Below are 16,120 nucleotides of genomic sequence, written 5' to 3'. Positions count from 1 at the left end.
CGTTTCTCTTAGACTCTTCTAAGGGAGGTTCATCAGGAGGGCATGCAGGTCCTCTCTCTGTCTGAACTTCCTGTTCCTGAGGCTGAACTTCCTGCATCACAGCCCCCCCTGCAGGCCTGGAGGAAAGAGCGGGAAGCTCTGCTGGACACGGTGGAGTCCCTCAAAACCCTCATTACCCAACTGCAGACCTCCACCCACAGCCAGACACAGGCAAGCACAGCACCATATATACCATATATACATACCATATATACCACATACACCATATCTACTATATATATCATATAACACACCCAGACACAGGCAAGCACAGCACCACATATACCACATATACATACCATATATACCACATACACCGTATCTACTATATATATCATATAACACACCCAGACACAGGCAAGCACAGCACCATATATACCATATATACATACCATATATACCACATACACCGTATCTACTATATGGACTGTATGTACCGTATACAGCGTATATACAATTATGTACAATTCTATGTATATATGTGTACTGTTGTGTAACAGGACTGGCGTGGGGATCTGCTGGGGGCGGTACAGCAGGTGTTCCTGAGGGAGCGTCAGGTACTGAAGGTGACGCTGCTCACAAACCTGGACCTGCTGGATCCCAGAGACGCCGTCAATCTCCTGAACCAGATCCAGAGACTACTGACCCAACAGGTACACACTACACACACTACACACACACACTACACACACTACACACACACTACACACACCTTAACCAGATCCAGAGACTACTGACCCAACAGGTACACACTACACACACTATACACACACACTATACACACTACACACACACTACACACACACTATACACACACTACACACACCTGAACCAGATCCAGAGACTACTGACCCAACAGGTACACACTACACACACTACACACACACTATACACACTACACACACACTACACACACCTGAACCAGATCCAGAGACTACTGACCCAACAGGTACACACTACACACACTACACACACACACTATACACACCACACACACTACACACACACACTATACACACCACACACACTACACACACTACACACACACACACACACTACACACACCTGAACCAGATCCAGAGACTACTGACCCAACAGGTACACACTACACACACTACACACACACACTATACACACCACACACACTATACACACACTACACACACCTGAACCAGATCCAGAGACTACTGACCCAACAGGTACACACTACACACACTACACACACACACTATACACACTACACACACACTACACACACTACACACACACACACACTACACACACCTGAACCAGATCCAGAGACTACTGACCCAACAGGTACACACTACACACACTACACACACACACTATACACACCACACACACTATACACACACTACACACACCTGAACCAGATCCAGAGACTACTGACCCAACAGGTACACACTACACACACTACACACACACACACTATACACACTATACACACCACACACACTATACACACTACACACACACTACACACACACTATACACACACTATACACACCTTAACCAGATCCAGAGACTACTGACCCAACAGGTACACACTACACACACTATACACACTACACACACACTACACACACTATACACACACTACACACACACACACACTACACACACCACACACACTATACACACTATACACACCACACACACTATACACACTACACACACACTACACACACACTATACACACACTATACACACCTTAACCAGATCCAGAGACTACTGACCCAACAGGTACACACTACACACACTATACACACTACACACACACTACACACACTATACACACACTACACACACACACACACTACACACACCACACACACTATACACACACACACTATACACACACACACACTATACACACACACACACTATACACACACACACTACACACACCACACACACTATACACACACACACTATACACACACACACACTATACACACACACACACTATACACACACACACTATACACACACACACACTATACACACACACTATACACACACACACACTATACACACACACACACACTACACACACACTGTTACATTCTGTGGAGGAACCCCATGTTAATGTGTGTGTGTGTGTGCCTGTGTGTTTGTATTTTGTGTGTGTGTATTGTGTGTGTGTGTGTATTGTGTGTGTGTGTGTGTGTGTGTGTGTGTGTGTGTACAGGACGCTGGTCAGCAGGAGGCGCTGTCGTCCCTCCTCTCCGCTGATCGCCGCAGTCTATTGGCTGAGCTCACACACCTGCGCTCTCAGCTACCTCACCTGCAGCAGGACACGCCCCTCACCCAGCAGCTCCACCCTGCAGCCAGCACTGGTACTGCACTCATACACACACACACACACACACACTGCACTAATACACACACACACACACACACACACACACACACACTGCACTAATACACACACACACACACACTCCCTCTCACTGTGTGCTGTATTTAATTTCTACCCTGTAGATTAATATTAAACATGTATTTATATAAAATCAGCAGCTTTCGTTTGGGTGCAGATCTGCTCGAGACGTTCTCTCAGGAGGTTAAACACTTCATTTAAGGGGTTGTGGGGATTTCAGTGCTGGAATCAGATGCAGCAGTGCTGCTGGAGTTCTTAAACACCTCAGTAACACTGCTGCACTGAGAATAGACCAGCGCCGAGGTGTCCTGTGAGCGGAGTCCTGAGGGAAGCATACTCTAGGCAGAGTTCTGCGGGAGGAGTTCTGTGGCCGGAGTCATGTAGGTGGTGTCCTGTGGCTGATGTCCTGTGGGCGGAGTCTTGAGGGAAGTGTCCTGTGGGAGGCTTCCTGCGAGTGGCTTCCTGTGGGTGGAGTCCTGTAGGCAGCGTTCTGTATTCGGTATCCTGTGGGCAATATCCTGTGGTCTGAATCTTAAGGGAAGTGTCCTGCTGGTGGTGTCCTTTGGGTGGAGTCTTGTGGGTGACGTCCTGTAGACAGCATTCTGTATTAGTCCTGTGGTTATTCCTGCAGGTGATATCCTGTGGGCAGAGTCCTAAAGAGGAAGAGTCCAGTAAATAATAATAATAGTGAAACTGTGTAGTGATTCAGTTTGTGCTGAAGCTCTTTATTCCCTGAATTAAAATCTGAATTAAAATCTGAATTAAAATCTGAATTAAAATCTGAATTATTTCAGTAGTGTGTTTATATATAGAGGACGTGTTCTACTGAACAGAGGAGTTCAGGTACTGGAGAGCAGGATTTGCATAAAGTGAACCGTCGCTTTATCACCAGTCCTGATAACCCCGCCCTGCCCCGCCCCCTGCGGGATACGGAGGGGGGAGGGTGGAGTTGGATGGATGGATAGTGTTGGTAAAGGTAGAATAGGTGTAGAGGAGGTGTAGAGTAGGTGATGCTCTGGAGGAGGTGTAGATCCCTCTGGACTCCTGGTTCTGAAGCGGTGTGGTTGTGTGTGCAGAGCCGGCTGCTGATTGGCCGATGGCGGGAGGAGAGAGAGGGGAGGAGCTGAAAGCTGAACTGGTTCAGACTAAACTGGAGCTGGAGATTTCCCTAAAGAACCACAACAAACACCTGCAGGAGCTCCACACACTCAGGTAACACACACACACACACACACACTCAGGTAACACACACAGCTTTTCTAAATCAATTTCCAATTTAAATAAATGTATATTTTAAATGTGCAGATTTATATTTCTGCTACAGTCACAGTTCACAGTATAAAAGTTGGCGGCTGCGTGGGACGCTCGCACAGTAATATAAACCAGTGTTTAGCTCCGCCCTGCTTTACATCACATGACTGCCTGAACTGAAAACCTCAGTTACTTACATACCTCAGAGTTAAATTCCTTATATTTTTCACACTAAAAATCCTTTAATTTTTCCAAAAATCATCAGAGCTGCTTATAATCTGGTGCTCCTTATGTATAAATTCTATCAGTCAGGTATTAAGGAGCAGCAAAGACACTCCACTGAAGTACAGAGTTATACAGGAGATTCAGTTTAGTTCTCCAGCACCCAGACTGGAGCAGCGTTAGCATTAGCCGCTAAGCGCTATACTCAGAGGTGTGTATATTAGACTGTATTCAGCGTGTTGAACATGTTAAAATGAGCTAGCTGATATTGCAGTGTAGGTGTAGCGCTGTCAGGCGGTGTTTACTAGCGCTAAGCGCTGATGCTAACTGTGCTGTTGAGATTATTGGAAATCTAAACATACTGCAAATAAACTGAAGCACCCATCTGCTAAATTAGAAAAAAAACATGGCGACGCCCCTGTTCCTTACTAGTGTTGCATAAGAGTAATTCCTAATTTCTAATTAGTGTGTGTGTGTGTATTGTGTGTGTGTATCAGGGCGGAGGTGTGTGTTAAAGCCTCGGAGGTGGAGTCTCTGAGCGACCGGTTGGCGGAGGAGCAGAAGCGAGCGAGAGAGCTGCAGTGGGTGATGGAGAGAGAGAAGAACAGAGCAGAACGGAGGGAGGAGGGAGAGAGAGAGGAGGTGGAGGTGAGGAAAACGGACGAGAAGTAGAAAACGAGATTAAAATATATAATTATAAATATATAAATATATGTATTTAATGTCTCTCTGTCTGTAGGATCTGAGACTGTCTCTAGAGGAACATCAGAGTCGAGTATCTGATCTCTCTGATCTTCTGGAGAAAGAGAGAAAATCTTCATCTCAACTCAGAGATCAGATAACCGGAGAGATCTCCAAACACACCAGCATCAACACCGAGTTACAGGTGATCACTGTAATACACTACACGCTCTATAGCGCTCTATAATGTTCATATGATCCACAACACGCTCATTCTGACAGACTGTAATACACTACACGCTCTATAGCGCTCTATAATGTTCATATGATCCACACCACGCTCATTCTGACAGACTGTAATACACTACAGGAAGTGTAGGGGGTGCTCTATAGCGCTCTATAATGTTCATATGATCCACACCACGCTCATTCTGACAGACTGTAACACACTACAGGAAGCATAGGGGGTGCTCTATAATGTTCATATGATCCACACCACGCTCATTCTGACAGACTGTAATACACTACAGGAAGCGTAGGGGGCGCTCTATAATGTTCATATGATCCACACCACGCTCATTCTGACAGACTGTAATACACTACAGGAAGTGTAGGGGGTGCTCTATAGCGCTCTATAATGTTCATATGATCCACACCACGCTCATTCTGACAGACTGTAACACACTACAGGAAGCATAGGGGGTGCTCTATAGCGCTCTATAATGTTCATATGATCCACAACACGCTCATTCTGACAGACTGTAATACACTACAGGAAGCATAGGGGGTGCTCTATAGCGCTCTATAATGTTCATATGATCCACAACACGCTCATTCTGACAGACTGTAATACACTACAGGAAGCATAGGGGGTGCTCTATAATGCTCTATAATGTTCATATGATCCACAACACACTCATTCTGACAGACTGTAGTACACTACAGGAAGTGTAGGGGGCGCTCTATAATGCTCTATAATGGTCATATGATCCACACCACGCTCATTCTGACAGACTGTAATACACTACAGGAAGCATAGGGGGCGCTCTATAATGCTCTATAATGTTCATATGATTCACACTCTAATTCTGACAGACTGTAATACACTACACGCTCTACAATGCTCTATAATGCTCTATAATGTTCATGTGATCTACAACACGCTCATTCTGACAGACTGTAATACACTACAGGAAGTGTAGGGGGCGCTCTATAATGCTCTATAATGTTCATATGATTCACAACACGCTCATTCTGACAGACTGTAATACACTACAGGAAGCATAGGGGGTGCTCTATAATGCTCTATAATCTTCATATGATCCACAACACGCTCATTCTGACGGACTGTAATACACTACAAGAAGCGTAGGGACCGCTCTATAATGCTCTATAATGTTCATATGATCCACAACACGCTCATTCTGACAGACTGTAATGCACTACACGCTCTATAGCGCTCTATAATGTTCATATGATCCACACCACGCTCATTCTTACAGACTGTAATACACTACAGGAAGCATAGGGGTGCTCTATAATGCTCTATAATGTTCATATGATCCACAACACGCTCATTCTGACAGACTGTAATACACTACAAGAAGCGTAGGGGGCGCTCTATAATGCCCTATAATGTTCATATGATCCACACTCTCATTCTGACAGACTGTAATACACTACAGGAAGCATAGGGGGCGCTCTATAATGCTCTATAACACTCTATGATCCACAACACGCTCATTCTGACGGACTGTAATACACTACAGGAAGCGTAGGGGGCGCTTTATAACGCTCTATAATGTTCATATGATCCACACTCTAATTCTGACAGACTGTAATACACTACAGGAAGCATATGGGTGCTCTATAATGCTTTATAATGGTCATATGATCCACAACTTGCTCATTCTGACGGACTTTATTACACTACAGGAAGTGTAGGGGCGCTCTATAATGCTCTATAATGTTCATATGATCCACAACACGCTCATTCTGACAGACTGTAATACACTACAGGAAGTGTAGGGGGCGCTCTATAACGCTCTATAATGTTCATATGATCCACACACTCATTCTGGCAGACTGTAATACACTACAGGAAGCGTAGGGGGCGCTCTATAATGCTCTATAACGCTCTGTTATTTCAGGTACAGTTGGACGCTCAGAGGCTGCAGGTGGTTGAGCTGAGCTCTGCTCTACAGAAGGAGAAGGAACTGAATTCGGAGCTTCTTAAACAGCTGAAACACTCCAGCTCGGACCTGCAGCGCCCCCCGCAGGCCGTCAGCGCTCAGGGGGTGGAGCAGGCGGAGGCCGGATGCAGTCAGGTAATGTTATGAATTTATGAGACGGGATCTTAGTTACAGTTATTTCCTCTCCATTCTCCTCTTGTTTTGTCCCCTTATTGTTTTTGTCTTAGTTCTCCTGTTGATATTCTTTTGCCCATCAATCATCTTTTTTCTCCTGTTGGACCCTTTGTGCAGTAGTCCTCTTGCTGTCCCTTTTTTTCTTTAGTCACCTGTTGTGTTTTTGACCTGTTGTTGTTCTCCAATTGCTCCTCTTTGTTCACCGGTTGTCTCCTCCTCATTTTGACCTGTTGTCCCCTTATTGGTTCTCCTCTAGTCCTTTTTTTCCATCGTCTTTTTGTTACTATCTACACCATATTTGGAAGCTATAATTTCTGTCTGTCCTGTTTTGGTGTCACAGGTGGAGGAGGGTGTCCGCTCGATGGAGACGTTACTCCAGTCCCTGCAGGACCAGCTGACTGAGAAGCAGTCCTCTCTGGTGGACCTCATGGGTCAGCTGGAGCAGCAGAAGCTGCAGGACGTCCAGGCGAAGCGAGCGTGGGAAGAGGAGCGAGGGGACCTGTCCCGTGACCTGCAGGGGGCGACAGAGCGCCTGGAGAAGCTGGAGAGACGAGTCCAGGAGGTCCAGGCCCTGCTGGACGGAGAGAGGGAGCGAGGGACCAGGCTGGAGAGAGAGAGGGACGGACTGCAGAGGAGACTCACAGATCTGATGGACAGGGGTCAGCGGGACAGCGTGAGTTTCCGCAACGATTTTATTGGCGGTGTTTTACGCTGTCTGATTGGTCGGAGAGCTGAACTGAACTGTGTGTATGTATGTTACCCGCAGCAGCAGCAGGGACAGTGGGGACCTGAGGGACAAACGGTGGATCGGACTCGTGATTGGGTTCTTCAGCAGAAGACAGAAGATTCGAGAACTCTGACTTCCAGCAGCACCACCGTCCTGGACGCGTCAGGACAAACAGCGGGACAGACAGCTGTCCCCAACAACCTGGACAGTGTTGTTAGCAGACTTCAGCTCATCGCCAACAAGATCAACAGCATGACGAGTACCTCCGCCGACAGGTACGCTGAAGAGCATCCGCAACACACCTGTTTACGTCCTGCTGTCCCCTTATTGTACCTCTGATCATTCTCCTGTTGTCCTTTTGCACTGTTGTTTCCACCCAATTCCCTCTTGTTGTCCCCTTAACGCTCTTGTCCTAGTAGTCCTATTGTCTTCTTTTTGCCCAGCATTCTTCTCTTGTCTTTGTTCCCATCTTGTCCCCTTGTTCCATGGTACTTTTGCAGGCCTTTTTTTTACTTGTTTGCTTGTAGTCTTATTGTTTACCTTTTGACCTGTTGTCCTCTTCTTGTCCCCAATGTTCTTTTGTCCTTGTTCATCTGTTGTCTTTTGTTTTCTTCTTTTTCATCTTGCCATCTCCATATTGTTCATCTTGTCCTGGTTTATCTGTTGTCTCCTTTTTGTTTGTCTTGTTGTCCCCTTGTTGGTGCATTTCTGATCTTGTCCTTGTTCTCCTGTTTTATTCTTATGTCTATTTGACCCGTTTTCTTTTTGTTTCCATATACCTTTTGTTGTCCCCTTATTGCCATTGTTGTCCTGTTTTTTGTTTTTAATGTCCTTTTGCACTGTTGTACTGTTGATTTTTCTCCATTCACCTCTTTTTTGTCCCTTTATTGCTCTTGTCCTAGTTCCCCTGGTGTTTTCATCTTTTCATTCTTCTCTTGTTTTACTGCTGTCCCCTTGTGCCTTGTACGGATTCTCTTGTCCTTATTCTCATGTTGCCTTTTTGTTGTCCTTTTGATCTTGTGCCATTTTGTCCACTTGTCTCATGGTCCATGTCCTTCTGGTGATGCTCTAATGTCAGATTGTCTGTGTGTTTAGACTTCCTGGGGATGGTCCTGACCAAGAGAGTCTGTCCTGGCTACACAGCAATGTTCAGGACGTCTTGTCTCTGCTGCAGCAGGTCCCATCAGCGCCCCCTGCTGTACCAGAGGTGAGACATCTTCAAGCTTATTACAGTCCTACCAACAGTCCCTGGTGTATGTTTTACTACGTAAAATTCAGAGTGGAACCGAGTCTTTATTTTCCATATGTCCGTGTTTTCCGTTAGAGCGCCGCCCTGCTGACCGGAGGCTCGTCCAGTGCGCTGACGGAGCGCTTGCTGAGGCAGAACGCCGAGCTCACCGGGTTCGTCAGTCGCCTGACTGAGGAGAAGAACGAGCTAAGGAACCAGCTGCTGAGACTGGAGGAGGAGCTGAGGAGACAGCGCCACCTGTCTGCACACAGCGTAAGTATTTGACCTGAGGGGGTTTACAGAAATACGTCTGAGTGTAGCTTGTGGTACAGGCACAGCTGAGTAGCGAGTCACATAAGATTCACATGAGATAAAGATCAGATAAAGTGAGGCAGAAAGCCAGTAATTGGGACGCAGTCGCTTCAGTCTCTCTGTTGCTTATTCCTGAAATTTCTGTCCCTGCAGTCCAGCCGGAGCGGTTCTGAGGGACAGGAGCTGGTGCTGTTCTCCGGGGAGAGGGAGGCATGGAGCAGAGAGAGGACACGGCTGGAGAAGTCCCTCCGGCAGGCGGAGTCCGAGCTGTCCCGCCTCCAGGGGGAGCTGCGCTCCGACACCCTGCGGGACCTCGCCGCCTCTGATGCAGACAACACTGCGCTGAAGGTAAACGTGTAGACACAGGATAACTGCTAGGGTTCGGAGGTTCGGGTTATGGGCTCTTAACTCTGCACTGCCTCAGGGGGGCGCTGTTCTGCTAGCGACTGTGTACCGCTGCCGGAGTTTGGGTTTTACTGTTACTTACCTGGAGAGTTACCTATAGTTTATTCCAAAATACCAAAACCTGATGCTTTTATTACTTGTCCCTCTGGCAACACCCTAGCAACCACTTACTATACCATAGCCACTGCCTAGCAATAACTAACAACTGTCTCTCTGTCTGTCTTCCTCTCTCTCGCTCTCTCTCTCTTTGTTTCTTTCTCTGTCTCTGTCTCTGTAGAGGATGTATGGGAAGTACCTCCGTGCGGAGAGTTTCCGGAAGGCTCTGATTTATCAGAAGAAGTATCTGCTGCTGCTCCTCGGAGGTTTTCAGGAATGTGAGGAGGCGACTCTGTCCCTGATCGCCCGAATGGGCGGCCGTCCCTCGTATGTCCCGCTGGACTCGCTGGGTCAGCGTCGCCGAGCCTTCAGCCGCTTCCGATCCGCCGTCCGAGTCTCTATCGCCCTCTCCAGGTCTGTGCTGGAATCTACACTCTACACTTACAGGAGCCACTGCTTACATAAACCAGCCAGCTAGCTGCTAATGCTAACTAACCAAAGATAGTAAACAGTCTGAGTGAAATAAGATAACGCTGGCTCGCTCTGATAATGTTATTAGCAGGAATATATTGTGTTCAGGTGATGCTCAGGTAAGTTTACCTGTCTGTTTCTCAGGATGCGCTTCCTGGTGCGGAGGTGGAAGAAGGCCGCCGGAGGACCAATCAGCTCGCCCAGCATCAACCGTAACGGACTGGGCCAGACTCCAGGTCTGTCTCTCACTGTCCACACACTGTCCCCGTACTGTTACACACACTGTTACACACATTGTCCCACAATTTTAAACACACTGTTACACACACTGTACATGGGTTTGTATTGTATGTGTAAACTGTATATAATGTTTACTGTGTGTCTGTGTGTGTCTGTGTGTGTGTGTGTGTGTGTGTGTAGGTATAGAGGGTAGGAATGACTCCCCTTACCTGCAGCCAGGTGTAGAGCAGTACGGTGAGAGGAGAGGGACAAACCGCACAGGAAGAGATTCACCACGGACCGGACACTGCACACATCACAGGTAACATCACCTCACATCACAGGTAACATTACCTCACATCACAGGTAACATTACCTCACACCACAGGTAACATATCACAGGTAACTTGACCTCACATCACAGGTTACATTACCTCACATCACAGGTAACATTACCTCACACCACAGGTAACATATCACAGGTAACATCACCTCACATCGCAGGTTACATTACCTCACACCACAGGTAACTTCACCTCACATCACAGGTAACATTACCTCACATCACAGGTAACATTACCTCACACCACAGGTAACATTACCTCACACCACAGGTAACATATCACAGGTAACTTGACCTCACATCACAGGTTACATTACCTCACATCACAGGTAACATTACCTCACACCACAGGTAACATATCACAGGTAACATCACCTCACATCGCAGGTTACATTACCTCACACCACAGGTAACTTCACCTCACATCACAGGTAACATTACCTCACACCACAGGTAACATATCACAGGTAACTTCACCTCACATCACAGGTTGCATCACTTGAGCGACCACAGACAGTGCAGTGATACCCCTCTTATTCTCTCTCTGTCTGCAGGTATGGAGCAGGTGGAGGTGAGGTAGGGGGCGGAGTTTTGTGTTCTCACCTGCAGAATTATGACCCTGACCGCGCCCTCACCGACTACATCACCAGACTGGAGGCTCTACAGCGGAGACTCGGCAGCGTGCAGTCAGGTACCACACTAATACACACACACACACACACTACACACTCACACTCACACACACACTCACACACACACTACACACCAGGGTTGGTAATAGTCCCCGAGTGTGAAACATCTGTCCGTAAGGTTATTTGAACTATAATGAAAAAATAATAAAATAAGTAAATAAAAAGCTTCTCTGGTGAGCTTTTGTTTACATCCCCCCCCCCCCGCCCCCTCTCTCTCTCTCTCTCTCTCTCTCTCTCTCTCGGCGTGACCGTGTCCCAATTTACCTGCTTTGAGATCAACTGTTCTGCGATTGGGTTCAACAACCCTCTGAGCTGGAGAGCTACTAGTCTGTTGAAATCCATACCATTAATCTACATTACACTACATTACACTTCATTACACTACATTACACTTCATTACACTACATTACACTTTATAACACTTTACTTAATTGCCAGCCTCTGATGCACATTATACACACAGTTCTGTAATAGAAAAGTCCTGTTGTTGTTCTATAGTGTCAGTTCTTTATATACGTGTGTGTGTGTGTGTGTTCTGCAGGTTCCTCTTCGTACGCTCAGCTGCACTTTGGGATCCGGAGGTAGAAAAGAATCCGGATTGAAGAACCGAACAGGAGAACGTTAGAACGTTTGGGTTCTGCGGTTCTGAGTTTATAGTCCTGATAAACTCGGATCATCAACGAGGGACCAAACCCGGGGACGTCCGTTACCAGAGTGTGTGTGTGAGACTCAGTCCTGCTGTAAGCGTGTGTGTGTGTGTGTGTGAGAGAACGCTAATTTAATGGATAATTAATTTATGCTGTATGCAGGGGGGGGGGGGGTGATAGTTTAGAGGGTGTTGGGTTTACTGGCGGCTGCTATCGGACTTGCGGCGGTACCGGACGGGACCGACACCGTAACGGGAGCTGGGGGACAGTCTGATCCGCTTCTGTTCCGGTTCTGATCCGGTTCTGGCGGGGTACAGGCGCTGTACCGGTCCCGGCGCTGTCGGATACACTACACTGTGTTTTATTAGCCGGGTTTCCTGAACTGAACACAGAGGACCTTTGTAGAAGAATATTTTTGTAAAGGCAGGAGCTTCAATTTTCTGGGTATTTTGTCATCGCTGAAATAAAGATTAATATAATATTTCATACCTGCGTCCGTCTGATTACTGACGTCTCACACACACCTGAAGCTCAGGTAAGATCTGAAGAGGTTCAGAAAGTTCACTACTCTGTTCACTACAGCGAATATGAGCACTGTATCCAGTAGTGATGTCAGAAAATACCAATAAACACAAAATATCATCATAAAAAGTCAATATTAGCATCCAGGAGGAAGATGAAAGAGATCAGTGATTATAAATTTAATCTGATATGGTTTATATGGTATACTGCAGGGGAATACTGTCACACCACTGGAGGCGCTGTGGAGCGCTGTGATGCTACTCGGTAATGCTGCATCAGCAGCAGCTCAAAAAGAGGCGGAGTCTGACTTCGTGTGCTGGTCTTCTTCACCCTCCTGGTGTTGGAGCATCACTAGTGATAGGGGGATATACAGCAGAGTAGGTTTATGAATAAAAATTAAAATAATACAAATATAAACTGGTTTAGAGTAAACCGGGTGCAGATAGTAGGATTATATGTTTGTAATATAAACAGAGAATGGGGTGTAGCAACAGAGTGGATACTCTTCTGTGGGTGTAGTTCTACTCCTGTCCAGCAGATGGAGACAAACAACAACATTCACCTCTGGAATATAATCAAGAGGAAGATGGATGATCACAAACCATCAAACCACCAAACTGAACTGCTTGAATTTCTGCACCAGGAGTAAAGCAGCATAAAGTTATCCAAAAGCAGTGTGTAAGACTGGTGGAGGAGAACATGATGCCAAGATGCATGAAAAAAAAAAACTGTGATTAAAAACCAACCAGGATTATTCCACCAAATATTGATTATTTCTGAACTCTTAAAACTTTATGAATATGAACTTGTTTTCTTTGCATTATTTGAGGTCTGAAAGTTCTGCATCTTTTTTGTTATTTCAGTCATTTCTCATTTTCTGTAAATAAATGCTCTAAATGAGAATATTTTTATTTGGAAACAAACATAAACCTATAAATAGTAAAATCAGAGGAACTGATTCAGAAACTGAAGTGCTCTCTTCATTTTTTACTGGGCTTTATGATAATGAAATAAATATATAGCTTGTTTAGATTGTCTACAATCAAATAAAAAGTAAAGGAAAGAACTGTTTTATTTTAATCTAACCTGATCTCGTTCTGATCTGAGGGTGAAGCTCTATTCCTGCATTTTAAACCCAAAACACATTACAGACAGATTTACCACTTTAATCATTATTATTATTATTATTATTATTATTCCTCCACTCAGGATAAACCAGGTGATGAAGAGCTTCAGGTGAGATTTTCCATTATTCTAAATTCTCAGCAGGTTATTCAGTACGGGGACAGATCAGGACTACAGGTCAGTTCAGTACCTGTACTCTCTTCTTCCACAGACACGCCTTTATAATAACCAGTGTAGCATGCCTGTAAATGTCGTGGTGTTGATGGCAAAACCCAAAACCTGTTGGAGGCTCGGCACGTCACGGAGCGCCGGAGGTTTCATCACGTTTTAGAATCGTCTGACCTGTTTAATAACATTTTATTTACTTTTATAACACACCTACATTCCTGTCCACACCTTACTGCCACAACCTGAAACCCTTTATACACCAATCCAGTTTAATCAACTTTAATCTCAAAAACATCAAACCTTCTGCAGTATCCGTAGAAGGGTCAAGTCACGAGTCTTTAGACTAGAGTCCAATCAAGTCACGAGTCTTTAGGCTAGAGTCCAATCAAGTCACGAGTCTTTAGGCTAGAGTCCAAGTCAAGTCACGAGTCTTTAGACTAGAGTCCAAGTTAAGTCACAAGTCTTTAGACTAGAGTCCAATCAAGTCACGAGTCTTTAGGCTAGAGTCCAAGTTAAGTCACAAGTCTTTAGACTAGAGTCCAAGTCAAGTCACAAGTCTTTAGACTAGAGTCCAAGTCAAGTCACAAGTCTTTAGGCTAGAGTCCAATCAAGTCACGAGTCTTTAGGCTAGAGTCCAATCAAGTCACAAGTCTTTAGACTAGAGTCCAAGTCAAGTCACAAGTCTTTAGACTAGAGTCCAATCAAGTCACGAGTCTTTAGGCTAGAGTCCAATCAAGTCACGAGTCTTTAGACTAGAGTCCAAGTCTTTAGGCTAGAGTCCAATCAAGTCACGAGTCTTTAGGCTAGAGTCCAATCAAGTCACGAGTCTTTAGACTAGAGTCCAAGTCAAGTCACGAGTCTTTAGACTAGAGTCCAATCAAGTCACGAGTCTTTAGGCTAGAGTCCAATCAAGTCACGAGTCTTTAGGCTAGAGTCCAATCAAGTCACGAGTCTTTAGGCTAGAGTCCAATCAAGTCACGAGTCTTTAGGCTAGAGTCCAATCAAGTCACGAGTCTTTAGACTAGAGTCCAAGTCAAGTCACGAGTCTTTAGGCTAGAGTCCAATCAAGTCACGAGTCTTTAGGCTAGAGTCCAAGTCAAGTCACGAGTCTTTAGACTAGAGTCCAAGTTAAGTCACGAGTCTTTAGGCTAGAGTCCAATCAAGTCACGAGTCTTTAGACTAGAGTCCAAGTCAAGTCACGAGTCTTTAGACTAGAGTCCAAGTTAAGTCACGAGTCTTTAGGCTAGAGTCCAATCAAGTCACGAGTCTTTAGGCTAGAGTCCAATCAAGTCACGAGTCTTTAGGCTAGAGTCCAAGTTAAGTCACAAGTCTTAAGGCTAAAGTTCGCTAGTCTTAAGGCTAGGGTCGAGGTCAAGTCTTCTGTTTAACAGTTTCTGCTGCTGCTTATGGCTTTAATTTCATCTCAGTATTCATTAAAAGTAATAAAATGTAATAACTCTGTTGCTGTGAAGGTAAATAGAAAAATAATTTTCAGCTCCTGCAGGAAATTGCTTAGCAACCACCTGCTGCTCACCCAACATCTCCACCAACCACCTGCTGCTGCTTTAGTTAACAAATCACCCTGAACCACAGCCTGACCAATATCTGACTGACGTTATATCAAAACAAGCTGGAACAAATATGTCTGTTAGATAATGTGGAGCATCAGGGACAACCAGCCAGTGTGAAGATGGACAGAGAGATATAAAGCTCTTTTATCACTTTTGTTTTGACTCCCCGACTCTGTTCTGTTCGTAGTTTATTCTTTTTCCCAACAGTCTGCTGAAAGCCTGAAGTTGCTTAGTGACCCAATGCCCAGATCATTAAATTCAGTCACAGATTGATTGATTGATTAATTGATTGGTTGATTGATTGGTCGGTTATTCTAGAGCTTAGATTCTCTGCCCCAACCCGATCCAAAGCTCGACCCGAACTCGGGACAGGTCAGGCTAAAATGTCCCACCACTTTCCTCCGGTTGGGTCGGGTTGGGGCTCAGGAAAATAGTCGGTGACGTAGGCTTCATTTTTCAATGCTGTTTAAATTTTATACAAAGCTATGGCGTGAAAATCACAGTTTTAATGTTTTAATTTAAATAAAGTTGCACAAGTTAGAATGTGGTAACAACGCAGCTCGGAAACTTCATAACCATTTTCTTAAATAACAGGTCTACGCTTCTTCAGTGTTGCAGTGTTAATTATCATCAA

At 45.3% G+C, this 16,120-nt stretch overlaps 1 protein-coding gene across 1 annotated transcript in view; it reads left to right on the top strand.

The window, feature by feature from the left end:
• Positions 1-12,586, top strand: part of akap9 (A kinase (PRKA) anchor protein 9) — a 142,231-nt gene extending 129,645 nt beyond the window's left edge. Inside the window, exons 42-58 of the mRNA XM_049473550.1 lie at positions 13-210; positions 540-692; positions 2,252-2,399; positions 3,517-3,652; positions 4,411-4,561; positions 4,653-4,799; positions 6,745-6,921; positions 7,301-7,633; positions 7,727-7,962; positions 8,783-8,894; positions 9,012-9,188; positions 9,381-9,575; positions 9,910-10,142; positions 10,344-10,435; positions 10,620-10,740; positions 11,316-11,452; positions 11,995-12,586. Coding sequence (XP_049329507.1) covers positions 13-210; positions 540-692; positions 2,252-2,399; positions 3,517-3,652; positions 4,411-4,561; positions 4,653-4,799; positions 6,745-6,921; positions 7,301-7,633; positions 7,727-7,962; positions 8,783-8,894; positions 9,012-9,188; positions 9,381-9,575; positions 9,910-10,142; positions 10,344-10,435; positions 10,620-10,740; positions 11,316-11,452; positions 11,995-12,038 — 2,790 coding nt within the window. The 3' untranslated portion in view covers positions 12,039-12,586. The remainder of the gene's footprint in view (positions 1-12; positions 211-539; positions 693-2,251; positions 2,400-3,516; positions 3,653-4,410; positions 4,562-4,652; positions 4,800-6,744; positions 6,922-7,300; positions 7,634-7,726; positions 7,963-8,782; positions 8,895-9,011; positions 9,189-9,380; positions 9,576-9,909; positions 10,143-10,343; positions 10,436-10,619; positions 10,741-11,315; positions 11,453-11,994) is intronic.
• Positions 12,587-16,120: the final 3,534 nt, after the last annotated feature.

This window comes from Astyanax mexicanus, unplaced genomic scaffold (assembly GCF_023375975.1).
Source record: "Astyanax mexicanus isolate ESR-SI-001 unplaced genomic scaffold, AstMex3_surface scaffold_39, whole genome shotgun sequence".
Taxonomy (NCBI): Eukaryota; Metazoa; Chordata; class Actinopteri; order Characiformes; family Acestrorhamphidae; genus Astyanax; species Astyanax mexicanus.
This window is presented reverse-complemented; position numbering and strand designations above follow the sequence as displayed.